Source organism: Hemicordylus capensis, chromosome 5, assembly GCF_027244095.1.
Source record: "Hemicordylus capensis ecotype Gifberg chromosome 5, rHemCap1.1.pri, whole genome shotgun sequence".
Lineage (NCBI taxonomy): Eukaryota > Metazoa > Chordata > Lepidosauria > Squamata > Cordylidae > Hemicordylus > Hemicordylus capensis.
In genome coordinates, this window is record NC_069661.1 from 104,742,918 (window position 1) to 104,758,941 (window position 16,024).

At 39.8% G+C, this 16,024-nt stretch overlaps 1 protein-coding gene across 3 annotated transcripts in view; it reads right to left on the reverse strand.

Moving 5' to 3' along the window:
- Positions 1–2,320: 2,320 nt before the first annotated feature.
- PGM2 (phosphoglucomutase 2) overlaps positions 2,321–16,024 on the reverse strand; it is a 40,661-nt gene continuing 26,957 nt past the window's right edge. For 2 of the 3 annotated variants that reach the window (XM_053256133.1, XM_053256131.1), the window contains 11 exons: positions 13,983–14,067; positions 12,867–12,950; positions 12,389–12,582; positions 11,223–11,412; positions 10,667–10,764; positions 10,124–10,304; positions 9,942–10,035; positions 7,920–8,049; positions 7,648–7,837; positions 5,535–5,668; positions 2,321–4,021 (listed from right to left, as the gene is read on the reverse strand). In XM_053256133.1, coding sequence (XP_053112108.1) covers positions 3,919–4,021; positions 5,535–5,668; positions 7,648–7,837; positions 7,920–8,049; positions 9,942–10,035; positions 10,124–10,304; positions 10,667–10,764; positions 11,223–11,412; positions 12,389–12,582; positions 12,867–12,950; positions 13,983–14,067 — 1,483 coding nt within the window. In that variant the 3' untranslated portion in view covers positions 2,321–3,918. Of the gene's footprint in view, positions 4,022–5,534; positions 5,708–7,647; positions 7,838–7,919; positions 8,050–9,941; positions 10,036–10,123; positions 10,305–10,666; positions 10,765–11,222; positions 11,413–12,388; positions 12,583–12,866; positions 12,951–13,982; positions 14,068–16,024 lie in introns of those variants that run through there. The other variant, XM_053256134.1, reaches the window with a different exon arrangement.

A 16,024-nucleotide genomic window follows, 5' to 3' on the forward strand; every position in this document is an offset into this window, starting at 1 on the left:
TGAACTGGTGCTTTCTAATCATAATAATTATTCACTGTCTCCAACACATGTGTTCAACCTTCTGATGTCTGACAAAATGGCAAGACTCTAGCACAGCAGAATTTTCTTGGACAAAATAAATACCTCTAAATGGTATTTAACAAAGAGTACCAGCCAAAGTTTTATTTGAGGCAACTTACTTTTTAATTTTAAAAAGCTTGAAAAACATTTAATTATTTTTAGAATGGCAATTTGTAAAACCACCAAAAAAGATTTCTAAACCAAAGAGTTTAGACTGAATGTGCTCCCCCTGCCAAATTTCCTTCCTACAAGCTATAGAACTTAAATTTGACAGCACATTAACATTAACACTAACATTATAATCAACTATTGAAAAGAAACTTTTGAGAAAAACAGCTACCTGATGAGGAAGGCTTTCAGGATACTACTAGCCACAATACTAAGGATGCATTTAAATAAAAGCTTATCTCACTTCAGCTTTAGCACCAAACCAGAAGTTTGTGAAAAGACTTCTAAAAAAGGTGGTATAGTGTTGCACAGGAAATCATGTACTGACCCACTCAGCTCTATATCTTATCTATCTCTTCTCCTTTAAAGAAAATCTAGACTGACACACTTGAGTATTCACACATTTGCAAGTTGATTGTGTAACTTGATTGTGTTACAACTGTGCAATTCTAGTGTATGTTTATAACACCATAATAAATAATAATACATTAGTGTAAATAGCATCATAATTGTCAGAGATAGCAACTTTTGAGCCTTGTCTGATCATAAAGATTAGGAGACAGTTGTTGGTATTCATTTTAACCGCAAAAAGCTGTATTGCTATTTCTAATTAGTTTGCAGCAAATAATAATAATCAACCTTATCCTTAATGAAGGCCTCGTTCAAGCCCTACTTAACGTGATTGGAAGCTTTCTCCCTAGCTTCAGTGGGCTTTGGATCAAGACAAATTCTTTTCTAATGACATGTTTATTTTCCCAGGTCTATTTTTATGCTGTAAAAGCTATGACTATATACAGAACCTGAATGTTGTGTGCTTTGCGAGAATATACAAGGGCAGTATTAATTTATAGTCTTAAGCAAGGGAGAGATCAGATAACAAAGCTGACATAAGAGTTGAACTGACTTTGTAGGACTAGGGCATGTTGTTGAGTTTTGTTTTTTGCTAACACACTGTTTCGGTTATGGAGATTAGTCTGTCTATTTCTACAAAGGACTTTAAAATGATTAGTATTTACATCAGCAGGTGTGTACACATTGTCTTCTCAGCCACACCACTGAGTTATGACGCTGTTGTTATGGCAGTACAGCAAGTCCTGCGGTATCTTAAAGGGAGGAGAGGGAGGAGAGCTGGTCTTGTGGTAGCAAGCATGACTTGTCCCCTTTGCTAATCAGGGTCTGCCCTGGTTGCATATGATTGGGAGACTACATGCATGAGCACTGGGAGATATTCCCCTTAGGGAATGGAGCTGCTCTGGGAAGAGCATCTGCATGCAGAAAGTTCCAGGTTCCCTCCCTGGCATCTCCAAGGCTGAGAGAGATTCCTGTCTGCAACCTTGGAGAAGCTGCTACCAGTCTGTGTAGACAATACTGAGTGAGATGGACCAATGGTCTGCTCAGTTTAAGGCAGCTTCCTATGTCTTAAGTTTATTTGTAGCATGAGATTTTGTAGGCAAGAACCTATTTCATTAAGTACAGACAGTAAAAGTGCAGAGACAGTGAATGACAAATCATTCAGTTGATTATTATATATAGAGGTAAGTAGTTTAACCTTTTTCTTTTGCTGCAATTCAAATAGTGAAGCCTGTGATACTGAAAAGCATCACACCAAAATACAAAAATATAGCTAATCAGTTTTTCTGTATTCTTTAAGATGGGTCACCAACAAATAATCTGTTCCTTGTTGTTCATTTGGGATTTGCTTTTTAAATTTTTTTAAAAAAACATTAATTCATCATTCATGGGCATTTTAGCCAATTTCAGGTGTAGGTAATTACAAAGTCTGATATCGAACTGAGGAACAGTATCAAGCAAGAAGAAGTTGCATGATATTTTAACGGGCATTACTAAATTGCTTTCATCAGGCTTTTATGGCTTTAGTTTCAGATCTTTATTTAAACACTTTCACTTCTGTATAGTTACTCCCTTCCTGAACAGAAAGTTATTACGAAGTTGAGGCATATATTTGCAGTAACTAAACCACTGGCCTGCAGACTTTAAAGACACCCTGGCTATCTGTGCAACCTCATGTAGTGAAGTCTTTTATCTTACGGATAAGAGTGGCGGAAACACACACACACAGCAGGGCATCCAAGATAGTATAAAGCACTGGACAGTGTTTAATAATTTTGCAGCACTTAATAAATGAAGGATTATACAATATTTCAGGCTTCCAAATACAACTGAGTGGGAAATTCAGGGGCATATCAAGCAAGACAACACAGTTACTCAACACGCAATCAAGTGAATTACAGTAAGTACACAGATGCTACACCTGTTATGGATAGGTTATGTTTTTAACTTGCCATCCATGCATGGTTTTAATATCAGAACAGGGTCCCAAAATTTCTAGTTCCATTGAAGAAAAACTGCACAAGCTCCACCTGATTTGTCATTCAAGTTAGAAGTCAAGAAATAAATGGTAAATATCACGATTTTCCTTCCTGAAATCCTAGGGTCCTAATTACAACTCCAGGATTTCAGGAAGGGAAGTTGTCATTTTTACAGAATGAATAATATATTATCCTTAAAATAGTTGTGCACTTCATAATTTTCATATTTTCTCTTGTACAACAAAAATGTTAGTATACTGTTAAGTGAACCAGAACACTTCAAGCAGCTCAAACTGTAGGGAGCAGCTCTCCTGAAGTTATCACTTGGTTCCAACAAGATATATCGTAGGTTGAAACTCCAACCTGGCAGAGCAAAATGCATAGACCACCACTTGTAGAACCAATGACTTACAAAGGATCTGATCAAAGCACACGAGAAAACTGATTTAATAATTGTCTCATGTTACTAGAATTCCTGAACAGGTTAGCAGCATCCCATAGTTACAGGTATGTGCATCTTTTAAAGCTAAATCCAGACAAACATGTGTTGCCACTGAAGTACACAATTATTGAATGATGTACTGTTTTGTTACAATCTCAAGAGTCAGAACTATGACAAGCAACCTGTGCACTGTGAATTGTCTCAGAAATGCTGATTTATTGCATCCAGTTCCATTAAACCAGATCCCTATATCAGTTATTAGTATTTCTAGAGTACCTACCACATCGTTAAGCACTGTATATAAATCAGTACAGACACACACACACACAATTTGAGATCAGACATGGAAGAAAAGAGAAGCAGAGCATTAAAAACAGAAGAGATAGATCAGTTTGAGGATGCCTGAGTGAAGAGGCAACTTTTTAACAGACTTTTAAATGCACCAACAGAAAAGGTCAGATGGTTGTGAAGATATTAAAAAGTTCCAAGAGCAGGAAGCATGATAGGTGGGGGATGGGAGTTGATTTGAAAAAGTGACAGAGTTCATGCAATGGAATGTTATACAACAACTTGTAAAATGGAATTTCTATCTTGCTCCCTCCGAGCACTTCCTGCAATTCATTTTGTTCTAAGGCATGGGAAGCTCCCAGTGTGAACAAAATTAAGTTCCACCAATAAATTGTTAGTTGAAGAAGCATCCACCCAGGAAGACATCTTCGCTCTCTGAAAACAACTGTATGCACGACAGAAGAAACATGAACAAATACTTCTCAACGAGGCTAAATTATAGCCAAATTTGTGAAGTCTTGGTTCTTTAATAAAACAGCTGCTCTTTATATATATTATCCAATTTTGCATGACAAAAAACATTGTGTACACACACACACAAACGTTCGGACTGAGATGATGATAGCTTGATCATTCTGGCTTGGGCTGAAGCATATTCTTCTCTGGTTCAAAAAAATGTTTTTCAATAGCATTGGCCAGTTCATCCAGTACTTTCTTCAGCTTTTCAAAATCACTGAAAATAAACCCAAAATAAGACAAGCTACAGTAAAATGTCCAAAACTTGGATTTTAAAATGCAATAATCATTCACATGAAAATTAGAGAGTATCAAGAGTGTGCTCTATTTCCTAGATCTGTTACCTAATAATATTTTACTAGGAGATTTGTAACAGCTATCTGAAAGAATGAACAGCATATTTAAACTTGCAAATATTCTCCAATAAAGTAGGAAGCAAAAAGAATTTAAAGGATTTCCCTTCTACGAAATCAGAGCTGCAAAAATTATTATTAAAATGTATAAGTGACACTTCCTCTTATCCAGATGCCTAGGGCCATGGAATAAGTTTGAAACCCAACTGAGACAGGGTTAGCATGTCCCTTTAGGCTCGCCATTTCCTCTTTTAGTGCCATCCCTCTAAAGTAACATACTGGGGTTTCCTAATCGTCTGTGTCATGCCTTAGAGGCTGGATCTTGGACACATTGACTTTCAAAATTGTGTCCAGGTTCCAGCCTCTAAGGCATGACACAGACGATTAGGAAACCCCAGTTTGTTACTTTAGAGGGATGGCACTAAAAGAGGAAATGGCGAGCCTAAAGGGACATGCTAACCCTGTCTCAGTTGGGTTTCAAACCTATTACATGGCCCTAGGCATCTGGATAAGAGGAAGTGTCACTTATACATTTTAATAATAATTTTTGCAGCTCTGATTTTGTAGAAGGGAAATCCTTTAAATTCTTTTTGCTTCCTACTTTATTGGAGAATATTTGCAAGTTTAAATATTCCAACTCTACAAACTTCTCAGTACTAGGCTGGGATCCAAAGAAGAAAGGTGTACACATGAGACATGTATCAAACAAATAATGTAAGGGATCTGAATTGTAATACTAACAACAAACCAACAGATCCAGTAATGTAACAGAAAACAAAATATCAATTAACATCAACGTTTGTACACAGGAGACAACCATTTATCCTCCTTTCACTTTGTTAGCTGTTTTTATATAGGAAGCTGCCTTACAGCAAGTTAGATCATTGGTTCATCTAGCTCAGTATTACCTACACTGAGTGGCAGAGACAAGGTTTCAGGCAGGAGTTTTTCTCAGCCCGACCTGAAGATGCCAAGGATCGAATTGTGGAGCTTCAGCTATGGCCCCATCCCCATGTTTTTGATGCAACAGTTCCCATTGTTAAAGAGACTTCTCTCTCTTTGGCAGAGGGGACTGCTGCACCAAACGCAGGGAGGTAAGGTTATTCAAATAGTTCGCCCCCATGGGCATATTGTTTCACTCATCTACTCCAACTGCAAAAACTTTATTCTAAAGCAAGTAATCACAGAACTCTGTTATCTATCTATCTATTTATTTATTTGATTTATATACCATCCTTCCAAAATGGCTCAGGGCAGTTTACAACAGAATAAAAACAAGTAAAACCAGTTAACAATTTTGAAAACCACTTATCCAGCTATTCTGTGACAATAGTCTACTGCAGAGTCCAAATTAAAAAGTAAAATTTCCAACCATACCTGTTTCCAGGAGGTACACAAAGCTCAGCGTAGTATTTGATTTTGGGTTCCGTTCCACTGGTTCGCATGGTAGCCACACCTCCATTATTAAATGTAAATGTTATCATTTGGCTGCTTTTACTGGTGGGAAGCACCTAGCACCACGGAGGGGTAACATCATTAGAATTTGCCACCTGAATTTTAATGTTATATATGATAAGATTTAGTGACATATTACAGAAGCTCATAGTTTTGGAAGCTATCAGAATCAATTTGTGGCAATAGGGATTGAAGGGTTGGTTTAGGATGGGGGTGAGAGGTTGAGAAGAAATTGTTAATTTGTTTAATCTATTTACATTGACTTTTAGAAAATAAAATATCAGTGACTTACAAGAAGTACTTAAAATAGTAAGATTAAATAATTAAAACCTGAAAACAAACAGCAGCAATTTACAAAGAGCAGAGCTAAAAAGCCCTGAAACTTAGGCACAGCAAAGAACAATACACATTCAGGCAGTAGAATAAAACTTTTGTTTTTACTGGGGGAGAGCAAGAGAGGGAGCCTGCCAACCACCCCCGAGAAGGTAATTCCATAACTGAGGCGCTGCCACCAAAAAGTTCGGATACTTGCCAGACAGATCTCTGCTAACAGAAAGCTAGAGAGCAGGTCCTCTTTAGCTGATCTTAAAATTCTGCAGCTCACTTGGGAAAAGGTGCTCCTTAAGGAAATCACTATGATTAGGAACTAGGGATGCCAAACTGGCTGCATGACCTGCATTCTTAAGCAAGTATCTTTCTCTCCAAGAAACATCCACGTTCAAAGTAGGAAGTGAGCAGTGCAGACTATAGTGCCTGCACTGGGTCCACAATGGTTTCCCATCATCTATGGGCACCAACCAAAATCAACCTGCCAGAAATGTACATGAAAGGACAAGCACATTTGACATTATATGCATATTTATATTTGCCTCCAGCACTGCTTGTCAAAAGCTAATCTCTTAAAAGCAAAAAATAAAAATAAAAAATAAATAAAATAAATCAATTTTAAAAATCATTATCAGTACCACTTTCCCACAATTATTTACATAATCCATTTTAAAAGTAGTTAAATGCACTAGTGTTATATTGATGTTAAAAAGGGCTATTGTGGTAATTACTGTCAGTAACTGTAAGTACTGTGATGCAAGCAAGAATACTTTTCAAAAGCAGAAAGTGAAAATATACTACGAATCATCACTGACATTCTGCCCTGGTGGCAGCAGTTAACTTGCAAGTCACCTTTATAGGAACTCTTTAGGTTTACCTAGGTCACATTTATTTTTACATTTATGCCCCACTCTTCCTCCAAGGAATCCAGAGCAGCTATACATGGTTAAGTTTATCTTCACTACAATCCTATATGATAGGTTAGGCTGAGAAATAAGTGACTGGGCCAGAGTCACCTTGTGAGTTTCATGCTGAATAGGGATTTGAACTCAGGTCCCCCCAGACCTAGTCCAACACAGTGCTCCCTCTAACAGGAATTCCCAGATGTTGTTGACTACAACAGAATACCCAGAATACCCAGCCAAAGGCCATTGCAACTGGGGATGCTGGGAGTTGTAGTGAACAACATCTGGGAATCGAAGGAACACTGGTCCAACACACTAACCACTATACCATACTGGCTCAATATATGCAACAATCCCAGACACACTTACTAATTTTAAGAGAAAAAAAATCACAAAAAAAATCCCTCGACACCACAACAAATCTGGTAGTCTTTAAGGTATTACAGGACACCTTTTTGTATTTGCTAAGATTCTCTCCAAGAAACATCCACGTTCAAAGTAGGAAGTGAGCAGTGCAGACTATAGTGCCTGTACTGGGTCCACAATGGTTTCCCATCATCTATGGGCACCAACCAAAATCAACCTGCCAGACTAACATGGCTACTTATCTAGAGTGAAATGAAGGCTATTTACTTCCAAGCAAAGGTATTTAAGATCAGGGCAAAATAATATCTTAACATATGGTTGCATTTAAGCCTACGCATAGAGTTTAAGATGACCTTTTTACCTTTCACAAATACACTCAGTATGCAGTGAGCCAAAGTTTCACAGGAATAAAATAGCAAAAGTTAAAGGCTACTTACAGCTTTTTTATCAGGCTGGTTACTATCATAGCCAGTGGTTAGATCTCTTACTCCAGAAACTGTAAATTTCCCACAGGTCTTTGGATAAGTATTTTTCCCATCATAATTTCTAAGCTTCTCAAACAGCACATTAATTGTATTCTGATCATGACAGATGAAATATGAAGCTTTGGTAACATGGTAGCCATAACTGTGAATAGAAAATCATCTGAGAACTCTAGATAACCTTGTATGTAGAAAGAACAGTAAATATGCAATGAAATTAAACTCACTCATTGTAAATGGCTTTCAACTGCTGAGATAAAGACAAGTTCTTGGTTGCCAAAAAACCAGACATCTCTGCAGTTATGACTGCAGCACTGACTCCATCTTTATCCAAGACCACAGGACTGCACATATATCCTAAAGAGAGTAATAGAACAAAGTTTTGCTAATGCTTCCTTTAAAAAAGAGTTTCAAATGAAGTAGTCTTATTGCAACAGAAGATATGTTAAGCTTATGGGCAAACCATGTTTTTCTTTCAGTACATTCTTTTGTTTGTTTTAGGCTCTTGACTATTATTAATATTAAAACCTAAGTCCTCTAATTTTGATCTCCAAATATACAGAATTAATTCAAATGAGTTGCCTGTACTACTAAATGCACATCCTTGCAATATAGTTAGTCAAGTATCTGTTTAGGTACCAAGACAAGCATTCAGCAAAACTGGCCCAGATGTTCACCTCAGACTCATATATGGGTACAAAATGGACATATATAAAGATTCGTGTTGGTAGATTTGCATATACCAGGGTAACAACTGACCAAGGGTGATACCATGGGTTAACCAGGTTAGCCATGGGCCCACTCCCATAAGAAGGCCCACCCAGTTAACCCCAGAAGCCTCAGTTCTTAGGAGGAACATTTGCTGCTGTGCACTGCCACCTAGTATACCCTTCATTGGATTCTGGCAAATTTACCAGGTGGTTGTACAAAGCAGATAGGGTGCAAATGCCTAGTGTGCCATCAGCGGGAGGGGCAGTACAGGGCTTTGCTACAGGGTCCTCTGCAAACTGATCTTGCCTCTGACTTAGGTCAGCAGAAAGCAATGTCAGAAAAACCGATTTTTGCATAACTTGCAGTGTAATTTGAGGTTTCCTGCCTGTCATATTTTAATTACTTTCAGTGGCCCATATGCCAAGCAGTGTAACATGGGCAGAGCTGATCCACCTACACTGCTGTGGGCTTGCAGTGGACCTGCCTCTGCTACTGCAGGCTCATAGTAAAGCCCCAGCAGACTTGTTTTTGCACAAGAGTGCAAAAACCTTGAGTAACCAACTTACACTCCAGAATGTCTAGCTAGATCAGAACATAGGAACATAGGAAACTGCCATATACTGAGTCAGACCATTGGTCTATCTAGCTCAGTATTGTCTTCACAGACTGGCAGCAGCTTCTCCAAGGTTGCAGGCAGGAATCTCTCTCAGCCCTATCTTGGAGATGCTGCCAGGGAGGGAACTTGAAACCTTCTGCTCTTCCCAGAGCGGCTTCATCCCCTCAGGGGATTATCTTGCAGTGCTGCTCACACATCAAGTCTCCCATTCATATGCAACCAGGGCAGACCCTGCTTAGCTATGGGGACAAGTCATGCTTGCTGCCACAAGACCAGCTCTCCTCACTTGACCATCAGCAATGTATCTAACTAGCACTTCCCAAGTGCAGAAGGGCCACTCAAAGTATTTGTGCTCTATGGATCAGAAACACGTTGCTTGACTGTCAGCCACATATTTATGATCCAACGAATGCTTCCAGAAGGCAGAAGGGCTACTCAAAAGTGTTGGTGCTCCTGTGCAACAGCCCAAGACCACTGGGATTATACTGTAAGCCTGCAGCACCATGGGTGGATCAGCTCCGCCCAGTTTTGCTGCTCAGCATGTGGGCCAGTATTTCAAATACTGTCATATTTTCATTAGTTACTGAATGCTTTTATATTCGGTGTATTCTATGCAAGAATATCAGTTATCCCCAAACAAGTAGCTTTTTTCCATTTTAAAGTTTAGAAATATTGACCATCTAAGCATATTCATTTTCAGCAGCAAAGCTGTTTTCCTGCTAGCTCTTCAACATAACAGTGGACTATGTAGCTGCTCACTGTATGGCATCTGTATCAGCTCTCAGCAAAAAAACATAGGAGTAGGTGTTACACAGAACAATTGCTCTTCTCCACAAAGGAATGGTATTTTAAATAGATCCTTTCTGGAGCAAACTTTCATTAATGCTTGTGATTGTTTCAGTAATAAGGTATAACTTATTACCAATGGCTTCTTCAAAGGCAAATAAGACTGTTTTTCCTTGGTCTATAAGCTGCTTGGCTCGATTTCCCATCCATTTGAATCCTGTTAATGTTTCCTAATAACACAAGATTTATTGAGATTGTGAGTTAGATTCATGCACAGGAAATATGCTGCCCCATCCTAGCCCTGGGCCACCAGCTTACCTCAAAGTGAAAGCCTTCTTTAAGTGCAATTGCTCTTAAGATTTTGGAGGAGACGGTACTAGACAGCATGTAGATCTCTTTAATGGCTCCAGGATCCTGATTCTGCTTCTTCCAGCAACTGAAGATCCACCAGCCAAGTAGTGCTCCCAATTCGTTGCCAGAAAACACTTTCCATTCTCCACTGTGGGTGGAATACAACAGTTTTAACAATAGCTTGATAATTGATACATAAAAGAACTAGAAAAATGGGAACTGCAGTTAGGAAACTGTGTACATTCTTAACAGAGGTTAAAACAAAAAGACAGCATCTACCCTTTAGGGTTTTTTTTGCTAAAGTTTCCTAAGAGCTAATATTCTGCCCAAACTCCTTATCATCACTTTGTGTCTTTGGGTACTATACCAAAACAATATGCTAAAGAGCAGAAAACACACAGCCTTTTTTATCATTCACTTTCAGTTGCTCTCAGGTGGATTTGCAGTAGATCTAAGGTGGATCTACAGTGGATTTGCTGGTTAGTACTGAAACTGGTAGAGCAACCATACCTTTCTTGTTTCTCTGCAACAGCAAGCCGATCCGCATCTGGGTCATTGGCTAAAACAATTCGAGCTCCTTCTTTCTCAGCCAAAGCAAAAGATAGTGTCTAAAAGAATGATAGTAAAGTGATGGGCCAAAAACCAGTTATGAGTAAGAAGAAAAATATGTTTACCTTCTTGTGAGCCCATAATACAAAAAGCTCATATCCTTATTACAAAGAGCTTGAATTTGAAAGAAATCTTGAAACTATATGCTATATCCAGAAATTACTTAACACTGATTCACATGTTTTAATTACACCGTTTTCAGAAAAACAAGTGGCTCATGTTCCCAATTCCCTGCAACTAAAATAATGTATGAACTAGATCTCTGGCTACTACAGGGGTTGCTGGGGGGTGGGGAAGAAGAATAAATGCTTGATAGTTTATAAAGAGATATAGGTTTATGTGAGCTTAAAAGAAAAACTGATATGCATTTTAAAAATGTTTTTATTGGTTATCACAAAAAAGTTTGAAGTGGCACAGAGAAATGCAGAAGGAAGAAATTTTACTGAATAAGGTTTACCAGAACGCCTTTACCCTCCTCAGGATTTGGGTATTTTACTGTTGGAAATTCTGGATCAGGCTCCTTCTGTTCAGGAACAGCATATGGAGGACTAAAGTCAAATGCCTTAAAGGCTGACTGCACAAATTCATGGCCTACACCGTGCACAGAAGTATGGACAAATTTCAGCTTTGTCTCCTTGTTTATATTCCTGAAATTAAGTACATCAATTACATTAAATTGGCATAAGGGTGTGTATTGTTAAGAACATAAATACATTTTTACCTATAATTGTTTTTTTTAGAAGCTGCTTACAACCCAACTGACTCTGAACTTCAGGCCATACTGGTATAAGCAGAATGTGTTCTAGCAATGTTGTGTCAAGATTACCTTTGATGTTCCAGTACCCATACACATACAAAGATTGAAGGGAGGTTAGACAGAGTATCTTGCACAGATGTTGTTCCTGTTCTCTGCTGGCACTACTAACAATACCTGCACAGGTTCTAAATGACAGGAAGGGGAATGAGGAATGGTACTGGACAAATGAAGGGAAGCATACAGTCCAGTGATATAGTTGCAAATTCAGAAGTGCAGGCACCCTCCATGACAGCCCGCATGACCATGCTCACTCCAATAACCAGAGAAGACGAGAAGTATCAGCCCTCCATCCCTGCGCATCCCCTGCTCCACTACACCCCAATACAGTCCAAGGACTTTGAATGTTCCTCACATGAATGCCTTTCCATAACAGCTGAGAAAGGATAACTGGACTCATTACGAGTCCCCTACCCAGTGACAGAAAAGGCATTTGGCTTTGCAGTGGCTAATCTGTCCACACTAGGTCACTGCCTTTGTTTTTAGGAACATAAATACTTCTTACCTGTGACTGTTAGAGAGGGCCATGGTCTGCCAGGAATTTTCCTGGTTTCCATCTCCTACTCCTTTTTTAAGGGATGGCTTCAGTTCTTCTTGTTTGCTCATGATAGTTAATGCAATGTTTCCCCTCTTTCCCCAGAAGCCTCATTATCCAAAGTCCCTGCCTTTCTGCCACTGGACAGGAGAGACACCCACTTTCTTTTCTGGGAACCTGACTTCAACACCATTGTAGTTCTAATCCTGCTGCAATAAAATTAAATAATATATTTTTTCCCAAGAGGTAAGAAGAGGCTACCCTGCCAATTCACCTGTGAAAGCAGTGCCTCTGTATGTCTTTAAAATAGTCCTTGTTGATAGAGGCATAAGGGTCATGGAGAAGGGAATTTTTATCAATCAGGCTGTCATCCCAAGCTTGAGGCCATGGCTCTAGGTTTTCTTCAATTGCTTGAGCAATTCCTTTATCATGAGGTGATATTATCTGAGCACCATTTTCCCAATAAACCTAAGTAACACAAAGGAAGTGAACAGAGATTGTTTTCAGTGTCACTAGTGGGAATTATAATTGGATATAAGCTGTTATCAACTGGTCTTATTTTATGGCTAATGAACTGAAATAAAGATTGACAGATAAACATGTAGCTCTTTTGAACTTCAGCTATCCCAAGCATTGTGCAATTAACAAAATGCAAATCAGTGTCTCTTCCTCAACCATTTTGGCCAGAGCTCAGCTATGAAATCCAAACTCATGTCAACCACATTTCAATGAAAATTTGTAAGATATAATACCTTGTATCCATTGTCTTGTTTAGGGTTGTGGGAAGCAGTAATCATAATTCCAGCAGAAAGCTTCAGGTGAGTCACTGTATAGGGCTATAGTAATGGGGAAACAAAAGAGCAATCTAAAATGGAAGAAGACTCACTGGAACAACAAACTTCTTTCCTCCAGTTTTAAGAGGTATTTATCAAATTTGTATCCTGCCACTCCTCTAAGGAGCACAAGGCAGCATACATATGAATATTATGTACAGCCAGCAAGAGCATGAGAGAAGACATTCTCACTGGCTACCCCTCCCCTACCACAATTACCAAGCTCCCTTCCACAGAGACTCAGCAAAGACCAAGCCTTAGCACATTTTAGAAGCTTTCTAAGACGTTCTTGTTTGAATTGGCCTTTGAGACTCAGAGTAAAGTTAAGAAGGGGGGGGGGATTTCAATGAATTGGATTAAATCTTATTTTACTCATTTTTGCTTTTGTTATTGGCCACAAACCTTCAATATGTAACTGACAAGACTATATTCTTAAATTAAAAAATAAATCAATTTGGTTGTGTGACGGTTAAGTAGGTAAGATGAGCAATAACGTCTAACATGCTCTCCATTTCATGGTCTGTCCGTTTCCGATTCTTTACATTATCTGAACCGACTACCAAAATGAATTCTCAGTATCAACAGTCCACACCTTTGAAAATATTTCAGTCAAGGCATTCTTTTAATTGATGTGTTTTGAAGTTACCACTAGCAATGGCATTCCAGTAAAAATGTTTGCTGCTTGGTACTCAGTGGCCCACTTGATCAACTGAAGATCATTTTCTGTACCAAGCATGCTAAGAGACCTTCATCTCTTCCCCTATCACAGGCATATCTGTCCACCTTATAGCAATGGCTCTGAGATGCTTGAGCATCTTCCTCAAGAAACTGGAGGCTCATGCAGCACCACCACCAAGGCAGAGGTAGGGCCTATCACATCCCAGGAGCTTGCCAATGAATGGCTCAAATTAATCAGAGCTCAATTTTTTGAAAATGATATGAAGTTACCACAGGGTTAATTTATACAAAACCCACCCTAACTATCATTGTTACAATGTACAAGTAAAACAACGGGGAGCAGGGGGGATAACTTACCACAAAAGGAGTCGGTGTTATACCAGAAAAAAGATACACAGGAATACCTTGACTGATGAATGTTGTTGCAGCAAGCCTTGCAAATCTATCAGTAAGAAATCAAAACAAAAATTCAAAATGGAATCCTATCACAAAACAAGCATATTACATTGAAGCTACTTGTAATTTAGTTTTCTCATTTAGGGTCACATTTATACATTATCCCCCCACACACACACACACACGCTAAAGAACAGAGGGTGTTATGTATGGAGAGAAAAAATAAGCATATTTTCCACTCCAGCAACAGAGACTGGGCTGCCGACACAGCTGGATTCTATCAATGCAGTGTGCATACTGGCAGGAAGTACACTCCTACTAACTTTTATGGATTACAAAACGCATGCTTTCCCCAGCAAACACTCTAACCTAGCTGTGTAGCCAGAACCGTAACTTTACTAAGTAGAGCAAATTTGTGAAATTCTCTCAGAGCCAGTGGAGATGTTATGGCAGCTAACCTACCCATGGAAATATCTGCTCACATGAGTGGGGCCTCTGTGTAAGCAGTGTAACTTCAGAGAACGTGGATTCATGGAAGATCACAGGTCTTCCACAATTAGAGAGAAAAACCAACAATTGCTACATGATGACCAAGAGATCATAACTGAATGAGTCCTTAATAGCTGTATCTGCCCGTTATATTTAAGAAAATACAAAACACACACAGGATGCGGCAGGAAATTTCAAGATTGGTGATTTACAGGTTTGTGTTGACCTCATATCTATTGCATGTAGAATGTCCTCTAGGTGGGCAAGTAGGGAAGGTTTTGTAAATCAAATGAGAAAGGGATTTCCCCCTCCTTTTTCCAGATTACCGATGTGCCACAAATGACTTGCACTGCTATTCTTGGGACTTGGACCAGTAAAAAATGGTGCGTATCTTTTGAGGACTTGTTTGCAAGGCAGTTTTAAACAAGTTAGCCTCAGGATTGAATTCAACCTTGTGAATTTTTCCAACAGATTTTCATTCCTGTGAAAAACCAAGCAGCCACAGGATATTCCTTGCTTCTGAATGAAAAAGAATGCACCTCCTAGTTGCCAGACAGGAGAGAAACTCTGCCGCTTCTTTTCCTCCATCCCCTGGTTGCTTGTCCTTCTGACTGCTCTAATACCGAGCAGCCGGGCCAACCCTGCGTATTAGCTGCGTGAGAGTCACGGGTGGTTTCCCCCCAACTCTTTGGCCCTTAAAAGAAGGAAGCTTCTGCTGGAGGCACTGCCTCCAGCACAGGTCACCAGCAGGCAGGCTACCTGAAGGGGGCTGGCCTTTGGTGGCAGGACTGAGGGCTAAGGCCAATTAACCAGCTTGGACTCCTTCCCCATAGTGCCAGGCTTCCTTTAATTGCTTGGCGATTTATAGCTATGTGTCAGAGTTCTGGTGAAGGTGTGGGAATCGGGCGGGGGGGGGGCTTCTGGGGGTCCTGGAGCAGCTAATGCAGTAGTGGTGGGGAATAAAAGATTTGGCATTGGCAGGTCAGCAGGCCATTACAGGGGAAGGGAAACCTGAAATTTAATCGCTGTTTCCCCTTCCAGGTGTCTTGTCAGGCCTTGGTGTGCTCTTCCATTCATCCTCAGAACCTGACCTTACTCCTTTGCAATGCCAGGTCGGTTCAAAACATGACTGAAAATCCATGATTTGATCATGGATGAGGAAGCTGACTTAGCTTGCATAGCTGAGACCTGGCTGGGGGACACAAGTGACCCAGTATGGGCTCAGCTCCTCACTGCTGGGTACTCTGTGGTGGAGCAGATTTGGGGCAGGGGGCAGGGGGAGTGGAGTGGCTGTGATCCATCGGAGTAACGTCTCCCTTACCAGAATCCCTGTGAGATAACTGGACCATATTGAGTGTGCATATCTAGGCCTGGGGAATCTGGATAGATTGGGGATTCAATTTGTGTACTGAGCACCCTGTTGCCCAATGGAGTCCCTAACTGAGCTGATGGAGCTGGTCAGGGAGCTCGTGTTGGAGTCTCCCAGGCTTTTGGTGTTAGGTGATTTCAATGTT